The following is a 17,447-nucleotide window of genomic DNA, read 5'->3' as shown; positions in this document are numbered from 1 at the left end:
GTAATTTAACATCACTGAACACAGGAGCTGCTGGTCCACCACTGGGTCGATCATCATTCTGTTTGTATTATTGTGTGACTTGGGTGTATAAAAGGGTAAGTTTAGATTCACCAGAGTCACAGTAGCACTAACTAACTAACTGATCAAAGCAGCGGTAGACCAGCAACCTCAGTATTCAGCAAGCTAAGATTACTGTTTGTGGTTTTGATGAGAGCATAGTTTGGGAACTGAAGCCTTTCACAGCTTCCCCGTCCGAACTCACTGTCTGAAGGAAAGACAGCTTTCATTTCAGTCTCCAGCCTTTTTCTCCAAACTGGGGGCATTCAGACCGTCTATTGTATGTAACACACTGACTATAGATAAGCACCCTATACAACCTCACTTTGAAAAATCGGAACTATCCCTTTAACACGCTGTCTCGCCTGCTGACTCTTGGGATCTGTTGGTTTATCTATTTTTTTCTAAATCTGAAATCTGTGGCAATTCTTGTTTCGACCTGAGATTTCTTCGTGTATCTCATCAGGCCACCTGTCTGAGTCCAGGTGGGCACTGTCCCATCAGGCTGCACAGCTGACCAAATACTGAATTATGCTGTATGCTCAGAGTGATGAATCATAATAAAAAGATTGCAGTGTTAGCATTTTGTCTGCTTGCAGGCGGTTGTCCTATTTTCAAAGCCAAGAACACCCTTGAAATAGTTTGTAATTTATTGGGGCCATGTGTACCCAGGGCAGTCTCATCTTGATCTACACGTGCTTCTGAGATTTGTACAACTAGTTGATTAATTCATGCTCTTTCTCCTTCTCGAGCTCTCAGCGTTAAATTGCATAAGAAGCCCTGCTGACCTGCTCTGTGAAATGAGATAATCGTCATCACATGTGCGTCAGCGACTCCCAGAACTTCAAAATCTGAACGTTTTGACATGAGAGCCTGATGTCATGTGCCTTGTGTAGCAGCTTCCCGTGATTTTCGCAGAGTGCTGCAGACAACTGCAGTGGTGCCTCATCTTTGAAGCTTGCCAGTGTCTGCCCCCCTGAAAGAGGAGCTAAACCCTTTCACAGACATCAATGCATCACGCACTCTCATACACACATACACATACTGTTTGTACAGCTGGCACACGGGACCAGAATATACAGATGAGATAAGTGGCCGGCCGGGGAGAGACAGTCACTGACCTAAAATATACAGGCTATAACAACAAGAGCGATGTGAGAATCACAAGAAAGAAACACAGAGCGCAGCCATACATTGTGGCAGTCAACAAACATCCTCCCTGTCTGGCATCAAGCGGTTTGATTATCACAGGAAATACGACACAGGAGTGTGGGGCCGTCGTTCAGGGGCAAAGAGCCAAACCGTCATCAGCTCCTCTCTTACAAACACAATGACTTCTGCAGTTCATGAAGCCACCATTGTCTCCTCCCAGGCTGGACTGGAAGTCTCTCTGTGTGTTTATCAGCGTACTGTTATTGTCATGTACCTGCCCAACAACAAACGCTCAACACTGTGGCGTTTAACCATTCAGAGCAGATCATTATTCCCAACCTGGGTCTCTTGGGATTAGTTATTCAAGGCTGCGGGGGCCTGGTGGAGGCCGATAGGGTTCCCCCTCGCAATTTGTGCCCGCGTTTGAAGTGCTTTGTCTGGGACGCTGGTGGCGGGGCACAGGGGCGGGGAGGCGGTGAATACAGCCATACATATTCATGGAGGGGAGGGTTAAGGGCTTCTTGTTATGTCTGGGTGATGAAGAGCTTCAAGCGCCATCCCCCATCCGATCACGCGTTGGGATTTCATGATGGTTATATTTTGTGCCCTTTGATATTCATTATGGGTCAGACCCCCTTGGAATATTCCATCCCAAACAACCGATTGGATACTGGAATAAAAAGTGTGTGTGTGTTTTGTTGTCTAGACACATCCGGGGCCAAAAGTATTTGCATGGATGCCGAGTGTGAAGATGACTGCCACTCTCTTGATCTGTCTGTAACAAACACACTAATGCACATGCACGCATACTGTACAAAGACACACTCCTCTGGGGCTGCGATCTGTCTGTACTGGAGACTCCTCTCATCTGTGACTTTTACAGTAACAAAGACAGTGAGAGACTGAATATTTGATTAGACCTTTTCGTCTCATCTATTGTTTAATTGAATTCCCCTTTTCCCAGTGCATTTGCAAACTACTATGCATTCCTCAGGGTTCGTGATAGGAAATGAAGGCGCCAAAGTCTGAAGCAAATCCCTCTCAATAACCTCTCTTTTTGTTATTTACCAGCAAGGCTGGGGCACGTGTCACAGGAAAATCTGTCCTCAGGGGATTCAAGATGGCCTTCTTCACTTCCCTCCAGAGTATCATCTGCAGCCTTTTATTATTGCCAACGCAGCTCGTCTCTGCTTAAATGGGTGGGGGGTTGGTTGGGATGTAGGGGTGGAGAGAGCAGCCCCCTTTCCTCTAACGGCTGGCTTTGGGATGCTCTGCTGGTTATTGTTCCCTTAGCACCACGCTTGTGTGTGTGCGCGTCAGTGTGTGTTCATTGTGTGTTTAGGCTCATATCAGTCACTTTATCCCCTGGTGATGAGGCAGGACAGATCACTCTGTCAGCACAGCCAACACATCCAGCGGAGAATGAGGAATGTGAGCAGCAGTCGGAAAAAATGTACTACTGTATATTTCACAGTAAGTTGCTCTGTGCTGAGGTTGCTTCATGTACCGCACGCTTACTTATTTATAGCATTATATAATATACATTCTAGCAAACCAAGCGCCATTTTGCTGCCATCACAAGACCCCCTAAAGACTCACGAATGGATTTATTTCAAATTGATGTTATTGCAGTAAAATTGCTTGCTTTTGTCAACATAGAGTCATAAGTGTGGAGGCCTACTGAACATTTGAAAGGGACCCCACTGATGGTTTATGTCCAAACAAGTCCTATAAATGGTTCAATCTGAATGCTTTCAGCAAATTTAATATCTCTTTTGATGTTAGCTTCCTTCGTTTTTATGAAACATCATATAAAGTACCCATCTCGGCTTGCCACAGTCTCTCTGCCTTTACACAGCCACCGTTGAGAAAGTGAAGGAGGTGGAGTCAAGCTGGAAAAACACACAGCACTCATAAGTTCCCATCCAAAGCTCTCTCTTTTTTTCTTTTTTTTTAGATTCTCTGTGCAACATCTGTCTTGGATTTTTATCAACCTGTTATGACGTTAGCAGTGTTGACTTTTCCATTTTGGGCTGTCCCCGCTGACAACACCAGACTATAAAATGTTAAAAATAGCAAGTTGGCATTACAGACTCAAAGAGAAATTCTTGGCACAAGACAATGAAACATATCTATTTTTAAGCTGCTCTCATCAATATTTTTATATTAACATAAAATTTAGTGTGGAGTGACAAACCCACAGAGACTTATTATCACCACATCTCTCTACTGTTCCCCCTCAGGTCTATGGGGCTTTGTTGGTGTCTTTCGACACATTACTTTGGTTTTAGGGTCTGCAACTGTTTTGGTTCACTCTTATCAGCATGGTTGTCGGTCAGAGCAGGCAACTATTTTTAGCAAAAAGAAAGTTTCGCAACTAGCTGCTGCACACAGTAAAGCATTTAACAACTAAAGAGCCAAATTTGTCCCTCAGGAGTTGGTGGAGACCAAAACAGATCTGTATGGAGAGTGAATATTGGACTTTAATCAGCCAGGTTGCCAGAAATACAAATTCACATAGAATTAGGCAGATATCAGACAGATAACACCAACCAGACAGCACAGGAAAAAACAAATGACAGTCCAACAGAATGGCAGGACGTGAAAAGGAAACACACATGTGCATATGCTGTGATGGTGATGTTATGTTGTTTACAAAGAATTAATTTATGCCGTTATTTTAGTATAGTCCAGTAATTCTCCAGATTGCCCCAGTTTTCTCTTTGTATGAGGGGACTGCATTACATCCTGTTGTACAATACAGCAGGACGACAAAAAGTTACAATATTTTATGTGGCCACCATTACTGTAACTGGTATTCTGTGCTGGTCTTACCTAATTTCACTGTCCTGCTCGTTCCCAATTTAATGACATCCAGTTTGCTGTCTGCCCACTTCCATGTGAACGCAGCGGGTTTTTTTTAATCCAGTTACATTAACATTTTGGGCTAGATTTGTCTTTTCCTAAGTTCGATGGAGGGTTGATATCAGTTTGGTCTCTTGTTCGGTGGACAGATTGATCTGGGATATGTTAACCTGGCGCAGAGGCTTTGAGCTGTGAGGAAGGCAGAGTCTCTCAGAGGGGAAAATTGACTCTCCCTGCAATTCCAAAGTTATCTTATTCACATGAGATGTTTTCTTAACCACGGGCAAACCTTCAGGAATTACCTTGTGTTTAGAGTTGGAAGTGTGTAAACCACACAGCTGAGATCAAGACTTGTGGAGAACTATGTGCAGTCACAGAGGCTATGCTAGCTGCTGGATGTCTCCAAACTGTGGGGCTACCTGCTTGTTAACCAACTGTATCTGTCTCTTGTCAAGTTTCCTGTTTGTACAATAGCCATTACAAGTATTTCAGAGGAATTATTATTATTTTAAAACCAAATTTCCTGGTCATTTACTTGTTTTTTGTTTTACTTTCTTTTTCATATTTTTAAAAATAATTTTCAGGCCATTTTCTTCTACTTTTTACTAATTTCTCGCAAATTTTTGGGTCATTATTTCTTTTGTTTTTCATTGCCTTCTTCCCATGTTTTTGACAGAAATCAAGACAATTTGCTCAGGTTTCAAAGGGTTAAACATCAATTACAATTTACACACCAAATTCCTGGTTCAGCTTTGACTTTGGGGTACGTCCATACTAATACCATCGTCATGGCTACAAACAGTTTGACGGAAAAAGAATAGAACCACATTGTATTCAACTGGAATTTTCCATAAGTTGTTCGAGGATGAAAAGTATGCACAAGGCTTAAAATGACTTGTTAGATTGCATATTTTTGCAGAGCGCAGTTACGCAGATGGCCTGTGTTTTTCTATGGAGGTGCAATGTCACACACACAGAGCTGCTGAGACTCAGTTCACTGTCACAGTCGTCTGGTTCACCCAGAGATGACTCATTGTCCTGCTGAGTGTAATCACATCTGAGACACCAGGGAGACAGATCCTCCACCTCTCGTACCCACATTCCTTCCAGCCTCCCTCCTGTTATCCTGTCTTCTTCCTCCACTATTTTTTTCCTACAACTTCTCTCACTTCCTTTTCAATCCAAATTATGAACAGACTGATGCTCTGCAAATTGCATCCTTAAGAATTGGCACAGGACATTTCGACTGCCCTGAGATGATGAATCAAAGACTGTTGAAGTGTCTCATTAAGAAAATTCTGAAGACTGGGATCTCTTTCTGATTCGATTTTAATGCAATTAAACCACCTCTCAATATCAGAAAGAAGTGTGATGTGAGGTAGGCCAAGTCATCAATAATCCAGACTAATGTCTCTCTTTGGTAGACCATTGATTGGTCATGATGCTATTTCGGTGCCTTTGGTGGAGTCTTATTTTAGCCCTGCAGACTAATGATTCATTGCAGAGCAGAAAGAGCAAAGATCCTTTCATGTGTATTCTCTGTGTGTGTGTGTTTGTGTGTGTATCTTTGTTTGAAAAAGAGAGAGAAATGAGAGGATGGGAGAAAGAGGCTGCCTTGCTTGTTAATGCTCCTGAATGTGAAATAATCTGCTGGTTTCGCAACAGCTGATAAGCTGTGTGCAGTGCGGCACTGCAGCAGTATTTACATCCGGTACAGTACTGCTGGATTAATGTCTGTCTGTGTCAGAAACGCCCAAACTTTCTAGTGAGGAGGGCCACAGGCTGACGTTTTATGGATCTAAAGATAATACTGCTTGTAGAGATAAAGATAGATGATAATAGCTTCTTTGTCTGGAATAATTATGATAGCAGTCCCAGTATCTCATATTAAGAAAGTGATGTCTAAATGTTCACTCAGATTAAGATCTGTGCATGCTGTGCAACCAGAGTCATTTTAAAATGTTGCCATCACCAATTGTAGTCATGTTAGCATTAGGGATAGCAATGATGGTCCACCACTTTACTGCATTTAACAGTAACTTTCTAATGTCGTTTACCCTCATTTATGAAAGGAACGCATGACAGAAAATTGGGTCTATTCCAATGCTGTTGACAGCGTCCATAATGTGTTTTTCCGACTTCTTTTGATAACACACTTTAAATAGAACCAGTTAGTCTTGGTTTCCATTTCTTTCAGAGAAAAGTTTCTCTTCTTGGACGTAATATTACTCTCCATTAGGTAAACTCAAGGGGCGAGGCTTCTAAATCAAGAATATATTGAGGCTGGATATTCAAATGATGACTGTTTTGAACTGTCACTTTTATCAAGGCCGATCAATCCTACACTGTGATTGGTGAGCTAACAATGTTGCGTGACGCACAAGTGAAGCCTATTGTTAGATGACTGCGCTCAGATCTGCATTGGTTTGTATGTTAGAGTTATAAATGAGGGCCATTGTTTGCTAACATAGTAAACATTACACCTGCTTAACATCAGCATATTAACATTGTCATTGTGAGCATATTAGCCTGCTGTACGCCTTTAGCTCAAAGTACAGCTGTACCTAAGAACAGACTCACGCAGCTGCTCTTGCAGCTGTGACTTAGTCTTGTGCAAAGTTGCTCTTCTACGTCATATTCTTAGCTTATTCTTATTCTTGTTTTCCCTTTATCGGCATTCAAGCAGCTGGCATTCATTCGCTCATTTGCAACTTCTACAAAGTGAGATATTCAATCACTGCCAGGTTTTGAGCCTGCTCTGTTTTGTTATCTAATCTGAGTGCCATGCTCTGCTTACTGTCAGTCACTTGACTTCCAAAGGAAAAAATGGAACGCTTCTCCAGCCTAAAAAGCACGAGACAGGAGTTTTTCTAAAGCTAAAACTCACCTTCTAAACAGGGCAACAAGAGCTTTACATAGCGTGCACTGCTTGTTACGTCACTGCCAAGTTGTTATTGGCAGTGACGTAAATATAGACAGTCAGTATGTTTGCACTGGGGCCCATAGGGTGTGGGCCCAGCTGTAGAGAGAGCCGGGCTACCAGCACCATGGGCAACAAAGAATGGGCACTTTGGAGTGATTCAGATTGCCACCTTGCAAATACTGCCTTCAAAGAAAAACTCACGTTGTATTAAGATGGTGCCATTTGTTATATATGCCCTTTAAAAAGCAAACCTACAGTATCTCCATCATAATTTTCTTTTTGCTTCCACACCATTAATAGCTATGGCCAGAGGCATTATATTTTCAGGTTTAACGTCCATCCGTAATCCAAGCCATACTTTCATCCATCCATCCCATTCTCATGACAAGATATCTCTGAAACACTTTGAGAGAATTTCTTTAAGTTTGGTGCAAATGTCCATTTGGCATAGACCACTTGGACTACCTGTCTGTCCCATTCTCGTGAACATGATATGAAAAGAACACCTTGAGGGATTTTTTTCAAATTTGGCACAAATTTCCACTTGGTATGAACTGATTTGTTTTTGGTCATTGAAGGTCAAGGTCATTGCGACGTCTCGAAACTTGTTTTCTAATTATGATGACATTTTGTACAAATGCCAAATATGATAAAATGATGAAGTGATGGTACAATAGTATATCTATAACCAAATAATATGCGTATGCTGCATTAACTGTGAAACTATTAATTAACTTTAAAAAACTATTCAAGGATATTAATAATTTTTTTTTTTTTTAGTTTTTCTAATATACAGAAATGCAGTGATGATTGCTGAGTAATATTATGTTGATGTTGTCCAGTGTTAAGTCTCTATCATGTGATGAGATGATACTATATATTAGGGGTCAACTGATAGTATTTTTATTAGGACTGATACTGATTATTAGTAGTTAATGAGACTGTAAACCGATATTTAGAACTGATATGTATTTACAATAAAATTGAAAATTTTAATGTCAATATTTAGAATTTGGAATAATAACTAACTCCAACACAATCTTTTGTCAGAATTCCTTTTTTATTCAATAAGTCAAGTGAATTTTTTTTTTTTAAAAAAAAAGCTCCCTGAGGTTTTATAAAATAAAAGTTCCTACCATGCTGAGACTTTCTTTGCACTTTTTTTTTATTAATTAATTTTATCAGTGATCATTAAAGTGAAATGCTGAGACAGATAATCTGCAAAGTGCCAAATATCAGACCCAATCATTGGCAGGGCCGATAATCTGTTGACCCCTTGAATATATGGTTGCAAATTTAGCATGAGTGACAAGCTAGGCCACATATATTGGCATGCACCAGGACCTATTGTAACTACATTTCACCACTGATTACTGCAAACACAAGCCAGGCATAGACAGCAAATGGCCCATTATATTTTCCTTTGAGGATGAAAGCACAGTAAACTCAATAGCAAAACTGATCTTATCAATACCCTTTTAGCATGCCATTTACCAAGCTCCACTCCCCTCAGCATTTTTGCCTCTCCATCTTCCACTGATCAAGATGGACTATATTTAGGTTGCTGCTCTCTAGAGAGCCTATCTGGGCCGTGATCCCAAGTTGTGCTGTCCTGCTCAATGTTGTTCTTTTTTTACCCTGACAGGCTCTCAGCAGTTGGTCTTTATCTGTGTGGTTTTGAGTGATGCTGCAGTTTCAGATTCTCACACCGTGTCCTCAGATGAACACAACTTTAAAAAAACACCTAAAAGCAATGTTACAAAAACTGAGCAACCACAATGACCCATCAACATTACAGTTGAATAGTAATTTTCATGTCTCCTCTCTTGCAGTGGCTCATGCGCAGGACACACACCACCACTCCACAGAGAAACCCCTGATTCAGTGCTACAAGTGCGGGCAGCCATGTAAGGGCGAGGTGCTGCGGGTGCAGAACAAGCACTTCCACCTCAAGTGCTTCACCTGTAAAGGTATTGGCAGTTTTGTTACTAAATATTGTTGTGAACTGGTTTCACTTGTATTTACTGCTTATGATTTGGCTCTGCTTTACTGCAAGTGAGACATCCTTAATATTATGATCAGAAAAGAGCGCTTTTTTGGTAAATAAGTTATGTGTTTACGATTTTAAAATGAGTCCTCAGACAGTTTATTTTTTCTGAATTGGAGATAATAATAATAATAATGTGGGTGTTGTGTGAAAATTGGCAGCTAAGGTGTGAAGTTTTAAAATTCATAGCTAATTTCTGCCTGTCACAATAGTAGGACATTTGCCTCTTTTCATTCAGTACATTCTGCCTAATGCTGACTATAGCTGTGTTTTATGAAATATGATTCTCTCCAGCGATGTAGTATGATAGATCACAAGTATAGAAGAGTCATTTGTTAGTGACCCTTAGGTAAAAAAACAACACAAGACAAACAAAAAAATTGGATCTGAGCACTAAATCTGAATTGAGCACTTACGCTGTGTTCACACCAGAGCGAAAATGCAACGAGTGTGACCAGCTATTTTATCAAATCATCATTGAAGTGTTACTCAAATGCAAATTAAAGTTGTTACATCGTGACAGACTTGTGTGAAGCTGATATGTGCCACAAAGCATCCCAACACAACGTCATCTGGAGTTTGTATTTGGTCATTAAAATATCTTTGCTATATCTTATCAACGTCTGAGCCCCATCCCTGTGTGAACCATAATGCACATAGCGCTAGAATAGTGTCAGCTAACTAAGCTAAACATCACAGTACCACAGCTAGAAAACAAAATCACATGATTTAGCTTTTCAGATTTTTTAGATTTGCACATAGACATGTATATAAAAGACAGAAAACACTGTGCAGGAGAGGTGAGAAGCCAAAAATGGCTTTCGAGAATCCTCCCCCAATAAATAACTATAATCATTCATTTAAAAAAAAGATAAAGACAAATATTGACTAACTGATCAAAATTTCAAGACTAAACAGTAAGACAGAGTTGATAAAAAAGTACAAATGACATAAAGCTTTTATTTACAAAGTGGAATCGATTACAAATCAGTTAATCAATGAAGTGCTAAGAGCCTTTGCAAATTAGAGTCTTTTTCAGATGTTTTCAAAAAATGATAATAAAGTCGACTGTAGATGATAGTGATTGCTTGATGCCTCACCACGTTATTGGAGCGGTGAAAAAAGTTTAGGCCATCTCAACTTTGATTTGTTCGGCAGTGACAAGTGTCAGTTTGTAACTTGATTTCACCTGCTCACATTCAAAAGTGACTCGTAGCCTGTTGCGGTGTGGCTTGCAGTGTTTTTCCACGACTGTCCCTAAAAGCATCCCAGTTGGATAGCAGCAGTCCCTAAAGGCCACAGCATCCTTTTCCATCCTCCTCCAACAAGGAAGATACAAGGTGGCATGAGTCATCTTCATTTCTCAGACCTACATACTTCAATTAAAATACCTTCTAGACTGCTATGACAAGTGACAGTGCAAATCCTTCTGGTTTAGCCTCAATACTGATGGATCCCTGACATGATTACGATGGAGCTGCCCACTGCCGACAAAGCAGTCTCACTCTTGTGGGCTGAACCTGCCCCGTAGAAGCCCTCACTTAATCTGTGACTGGAGCACTGTTATAGAGTTAGCTTAGTTCACCAAGAGCCCAGAATAACACAAGCAAACACTGAGATTAGTACCTAATTCTGTCCTTTACAAGTGGATATACATACCCTGAGAGAGTCACTGGTACTAAAAGTGTACATGTGGGTGTCTTTCTTTGTGCACACGAGTTGGTGGTTTCCAAAGAACACACAGGGACTGCTTTAATAGCTAAAAGACACACTGTCCAGTCCTCACTCTAAATTTATGTGCGGCTGTGAGTCTCCAACTTGCACGACTAATAATATTGTACTAGTCAGGCGAGGTCGCGTCAGGTTGACTGAGCTTATCAATTGTCATATCCTCTTTGCAAACCAATCCCAAACATCTGCTTTTTTGCAGGCGATTATCTCATTCCATGATATGCACAACCAAAACTTTTCAATTTCACTTTCATTTCAATTTCATAAGTTGACCCTCTTAAGTTTCCATTTAATGTAATGGCATGCATCTGTCCAAAAGCCAAGGTGGTTGGACATCACATTCAAAGGCCACCAAATCTCCACTGCTGGTCTTCTCTTGACTCTCATAGCTTACAAGCTAATCTCATCGCCCGTGAGCCTTAATGCAATTAAATCTGATTCTCTCCCTCACTCGCTCCCATTCATCCCCAGGACTTAGCGTGGCTCCTTGCATAAGAATGATTAGGTGCAGTCATCTCAAACATCAAAATATTTTCCCTCTTAGCTGTGGCATTTCCCAAAGGCTATTAAATTCCCAGGCTCACTCTGTGGTGCTGAGATGGCGGACTGCACGGCTCATGTGATCATTATGTGGTTGAAATACTGTACATGCAGACACGCCTTACGTCTGAATCACAATCAAATGTGTGGCGTTAGCACACCATACAGTATGCAGCTAGTGAGTCTTGATAAATGGGGAAAATCTAGGAAAAATCAATAGCAAGCGAAGACTATTATTAATGTCTTTAGCTTTTTTGGTGAGGCCAATGACTGATGCCCCTTAATTATTTTTTTTGAAGGGGTAATGTAAGCTTTTTGGAATATAATACAATCATATGATTTATCATGGAAACATAATGTGGCATGGAAAATAAGTGGTTATTTTATGTCAAATCAGACATCGAAGGCAGCATATTATCAAAACTGCAATGTTGAAGCTTGGGAGAGCATGGATTTTTCAGTGTGGGTCTGCCTGTTTGATCTTTGGTCTAGTCTGAAATATATCAACAACTTTTTGATGAATTGGCATGATGTTTTGTGCTAATGTTTATGGTTCCCGGAAGATAATTCCTAACAACACTGAAGATCCCCTGACTTTTCTCCTGGTGCCACCAATAGTTGAGACATTTGTGTTTTTGAGCGAAATGGCTCAACTATTGGAAAGATTGTCATGAACTTTGACACAAGTATGTTTAATAATGGACCAGCCAAAAAGTGAAAAGCCAGTGAGTGTCTTTGCTTGATTATCATGAAAACTAATATCATATTCTACACCACGCGGATGGACGTAAAGCGTTATCAGATGAGTTAAACGAAATAAACGGTATAGCATAAAATGAATATAGACTTTTTTTTTCTGTCAGATGATATATTTCGTCATATCGCACAGCCCTACCCCTTAGATGTATCTCTTATGTGAGAACCTATTGCCAAGCACTGATTTAATGTCTTTATATTTGCGGCCAATCTCAAAATAAAATTCTATGAACCTCTCTTATGGTTTTGTGCGCTCCATTGTTGTGGCAGTTTCCATGATGTCAAACTGACCTGGAAGTACACTGACCCAAATGAAAACGTTTTGCAAATGTTTTTTCCTTCGATGTAATAAATCTTTCATATGGCCTGTAGTAATACCCAGAAACAGCCTCACGCCAGCACTAAAATACCTCTAAACTCTCAGTTGTTCCCTTAATTGCTATTTCTGCCTGTGCCAGCCTTTCATGTTTGTGTAGATGACAAGGTTATATTTGAATGATAGGAAGCTTGTTGGAGGCCGACAGTGAAGTTTGAAGTATTCAGAGCCAGTTATCTTCAGAAGCAGATCAAGGCCATTTCCTGGGCTAGACAATCGTAGAATTGTTGTTGCACTGAATGCTCTACCTCCACACTGACAATGAAAAGACCTTGCAGTGGTAGTGATGATTAATCAACGTGAGCCCTCAATACAGATTTCCTTGAAACCCCTTGAAAAGAAGAAGTCTTTTTTTTTTTTTTTTTTTTTAATGGGACTGAGCGCTTATGAAAGTTTTTAACGTTATGCCTCACACTGTAACACACACAGCTGTTAAAATGTATTTTTCAGCATCCATTTCATGCATTTAGTGGGTCTCACAGGATTACACACACTAGCAAGTCTTAACAAAGCCATTGATGCGTGGAGGAGCTGGGTGGCTTGGTGGTCGGCTGCTTGATGTGTTATATGGGCAGAGCACTAAATGACCTGGGAGTGCCAATGTGTGTGTCCCATGCAGTGTGCGGCTGTGACCTTGCCCAGGGGGGCTTCTTCATGAAGAATGGAGAGTATCTTTGCACGCTGGACTACCAACGCATGCACGGCACCCGCTGTAATGGCTGCGGGGACTTTGTGGAGGGGGAAGTGGTCACTGCCTTGGGAAAGACCTACCACCCTGCCTGCTTCGTCTGCACAATCTGCAAGTAAGACTAATTTTACATTAGCTGAGTTCTTACTCTCATGTATGTCTGCACAGCTTTCCAATGCAGTAATAATGGAATTCTGCTCATTAATCATGTAAAGTGACAAAGTCAAAGATAGCAGGTATTCTAGTAGACAGTTTACAGTATGCTGTGTCACGTCTGCATCATCTGACTAAACAGCCTCCTGAGGCGCAGTGTTGACACACATCCACATCACCAGGTCCTGTCATCTTAAGCCCCATCAGACAGTCTGCAAGCCACAGCTAATAAACTCCTACACTTACCACGAGGGGACACAGCTCATGTCTTGTTTACCGATTGTTCATGCCACCCCTCTTTCAGACGACCGTTCCCCGCCGGGGACAGAGTGACCTTCAACGGGAAGGACTGCTTGTGTCAGTACTGTGTCGAGCCCATGTCTCCAGGACCAAAGGACATCATAGGCTCCAGCAGTAAGTCGCCATCGTCTAAAACACACACAGGTTTAATGCACAGGAAGGCATGTGCTTTCACATGATGCTATTTTTGCGTCCACACAGAGTCTGGAAGTTTCCAGTCGGACTCAAAGTGGATTAACAAAAGGAAATAAAAAAGTTTTAGAAAAACAAAAGTCTAGAAAATTGAGCTTTCAGGTATGATTCATGCATGGCATTTAATATAGCCGTTGACCAGTCATTTCAGCTGTGATATTTGTGCTGTGAAGAATAATTTTCAGGTTTACATCAGTCATCTGGCCCACACGTTTATTAGCATAAATTTAATTGAACAAAAATGTATTTAAAATATGGAATTGAGAACACTGACCCCTTCACAAGCAGCAGCCTTTTGGTGATGTCATTTATAACAAACTTGTGCTGTGCTACTAGACATTGGTCAAACCAGTAAAACTTTACATTCAGGTCTAGTGGAGATCCAGAAGTTTCCAGACTCAAAATGTCAGGCTGAATTTGGGACAAATATGTATAAAATGAGGTGCAATACACCAAGAACATCTTCATTTCATGAAATGACATTGATTAAATTAATAGTTTGACATGCTGGGTGAAATCAACATGCATTCTTTTTAAGTCTTAGCAAAGAAGGGTGCAATGTCTGTACGGTAAGCAACTTTGCATTTCCTAGGATAGCAAAGGCATGGCCCGCCTTACTCTCCCTAAGACTATTTGAAGCCTAGATTTTGGCATTTTGGCCGTCGTCATCTTTGTTTTTTGGAATGAGAAGTGACAACATTTGGACCATGGATGTATTTAGAGACTTGGATACAGTGTTGAAGGTGGGGCAACGTTCATGCCTATGAAAGTTACTCAGTGTTGCATGATGCCAAAAAAGTTTAACGGCAAACATGGGTAATCGGTGTCGCCTACAGAGCAAATGCACCGGAGACTTCTGCTGGCCATGGCGGCTACTTCTGCTTTAGCACTCTTTTAACTTAACTAGAAATATAATTGTCAATCTTGTGGCTCTTTTAGACTTTTCAAAATGTTAGACCAAATGGATCAAATTCTGATTGTAAAATTAATCATTTTATTGTGGTTGTGATGCTCAAAAAATGTATTTACTGATTTACAAACATCTGTTTCGCCATCTAAGTCTGTGGGAAAAAGCCCTTTTGGGCCAAAAGGCATCATGTGACGGATGTAATTCCACGGTTTTGCCATTCCAAAAATTCAAAGCCTGGCATACTCCTGGGAGCCTGATTTTAACCTCGGTGCCTATGGGGATTGACTTGCTTTTGGAGTCAGCCTCAAGTGGCCATTTGATGAACTGCAGTTTTTGGCACTTTTGGCCTGTGTTTCAGTCCTGGAGGTTGCTGCTCAGGTAAAGGTTGAATCTCAAATCAACACCGGTTGACTTATCTTAGCAAACCAGCAGCTTACTGATTTTAAACTTTGGTTTTTGTATAGATTAAACAAACAAGATATGACTTTTTAGATGGTTAACATTGGAGATGCTGGGAGGCAGATTTTGGTAAAGCTGGCCTAGCTGTTTCTTACTGTTTCCTGTAGTCGCTAAGCTACACTACGTTAAGAGTCTGCTGGCTGTAGCTTCATCTTGAACAGACGTATGAAAGTGGTAATATTCTTCTACTCAGCAAGAAAGCAAATATTTCTCAAAAGGTTAAACTATACCATTAAGAGGAAGTAAAAGTTGGTAGTTGGTATTACTCAACAGTTCTATATGAGTAAAAATACAGAATTTAAGGAGCTCTCCTGGAGACTGAATGATGTTCGGGTATCATTCACTCTCTCCTCTTCTGTGGAAACGCAGCCTAGTGTTGGTTCAGCCTTGTTCCTTTATGAATAACACCAAGACAGGCCTTGCTAAATAATGCATGGCCATGCATTTCCTCTGCTCTGGAACAGCAACCCTCAAACCCCTCCTCTCCCAACTCCTCTCATCCTCCCTCTTTCTCTTTCCTCTCGTCCTCTTCCTGTTCCTCCTCTCTCTCTCTCTTTCTCTCACCCCCACTGGTGTCTCTGTTAGCGTTTGAAGAGCTTTTAGACAAGGTCACCTATAAATAAGGCATGCTGATTCTCCTCACGTCATCATCGCAACCTCGTTATGCCTTACGTAGTTATCGTCCCCTGTGGTTGCAGTGGGCTCTGTGTTGCTTTCATCCTCTATTCATTAAAGACGAGATGACAGGAAGATTGTTCGTTTAGAAACCAACCTCTTGCACTTTTAGAGCCTCGGGATCCCACTTGGATATGGATGGAGCTTTTAGAGCCATGGTAAGAGAGATGTGGATGATAGAAAGAGGCAGCTGTCAGAACATTGCCAGTTACGCTCTATCACCATCTAGTGTTTTGGGTCAGAACTGACAAGATGTTTCACTCTTTGCGTGCTATAATTTGCGTTTGTTAATATTGTGAGCCCATTAAAGGCTGTGTTTTTACACGAAACAAACCTTCAAGCAAGCATTATTTTATTTTTTAACTCTCGAGGTATTTTCTTGATTTGTTTTGTGTTTTTGTTGTAGTTTTGCTTGTGTGTTTAAGCTACGTTTGCTTTTTGCAGATTGTGCAGGATGTGGTCGAGACATTAAGAACGGACAGGCTCTCCTAGCACTGGACAAACAGTGGCATCTGGGCTGCTTTAAGTGTAAGGCCTGCAGCAAAGTGCTGACCGGGGAGTACATCAGCAAGTAAGTACCTCATATCCACTGTAATTACAGGCTACTTGCTCAGATTCAGGCCTGCATAAGATTCACTCACACAATATGATATTTCACTTTAAAGTTCCTGCTGTTCAGATTTTGTCTGTTTCCTCTCAGGGATGGCGCCCCCTACTGTGAGAAGGACTACCAGATCCATTTTGGAGTTCAGTGCGAGGCGTGTCATCAGTTCATCACAGGGAAAGTGCTAGAGGTAAAACACACATCACACCTTTTCAGCTTAACATCCATCTGATTGGCTCTCCAGTGTAGACAGTTGTCTCTCTGTGCAGCCTGATGTGGACTTTATAATATGCTTTTTAATATTGTACCTGGATTTTATATGAATCCCGCCTAAGGTAAGATTAAAAATGTATCTACTGTAATTGTAGTTCTTAAATAACCCTTAAGCGAAAGTATTTGTTTCCTAAGAATTCTTTTAAAGTTTACCTCAAGTTAGAAATTATTATACAGAAATAAGTTCACAGTTTGAGAGTTGCTTGTAACGTTTAAATTCTGCTTCCCGCACCGACAGCAGAGGACGTTGCACCAGGGTAGAATTGTGAAATGTAGTTTCGCTAATCTCCAGTGTAATCTCTTCGTCACCAAGCCAAATAGACTCTTGACATGACTGTATTCATCTAAAAGATTAATTCTTAGCAGATTTTTAGGGTATTTCCAACTCCTGCCTAAATACACGTGCTTCATACAAGCGTGCTTTCCCACAAATTATATAAATATTACATAAAACACCTAATATGAGCTGACATTTAGAAAGTGATCAGTATTCATTAATGCTGTATGTCATGCAGATGTTATGAAACTCTCGATTAAACGTTATTAACGTAGTCTGAGCCGAGTTTATGTAAAACCTCTATGCTCTCTGTGGTCTCTTGAACTAGTGTTGCATGGCCTGTCTGTTCTGCAGACACTGATCCAATCAGACACTGAGTTATGTGTCATTTAATGGTATGAAAATGTCACTGCTAGGCAGCCAGCCGGGCTTACAGTAATCCAGCACTAAGGCAGGCCTTTATGACAAT

The 17,447-nt window shown here is 40.9% G+C and overlaps 1 protein-coding gene across 7 annotated transcripts in view; it reads left to right on the top strand.

Moving 5' to 3' along the window:
* Positions 1–17,447, top strand: part of LOC121943118 (actin-binding LIM protein 1-like) — a 54,877-nt gene that overhangs the window by 18,611 nt on the left and 18,819 nt on the right. For all 7 annotated transcript variants that reach the window (XM_042486530.1, XM_042486529.1, XM_042486527.1 and 4 more), the window contains 5 exons: positions 8,830–8,967; positions 13,067–13,250; positions 13,593–13,702; positions 16,269–16,395; positions 16,525–16,618. In XM_042486530.1, coding sequence (XP_042342464.1) covers positions 8,830–8,967; positions 13,067–13,250; positions 13,593–13,702; positions 16,269–16,395; positions 16,525–16,618 — 653 coding nt within the window. The remainder of the gene's footprint in view (positions 1–8,829; positions 8,968–13,066; positions 13,251–13,592; positions 13,703–16,268; positions 16,396–16,524; positions 16,619–17,447) is intronic.

Source organism: Plectropomus leopardus, chromosome 5 (genome assembly GCF_008729295.1).
Source record: "Plectropomus leopardus isolate mb chromosome 5, YSFRI_Pleo_2.0, whole genome shotgun sequence".
Classification (NCBI taxonomy): domain Eukaryota; kingdom Metazoa; phylum Chordata; class Actinopteri; order Perciformes; family Serranidae; genus Plectropomus; species Plectropomus leopardus.
The sequence above is the reverse complement of the archived record's forward strand: the minus strand, read 5'-3'. Positions and strand labels throughout refer to the sequence as shown.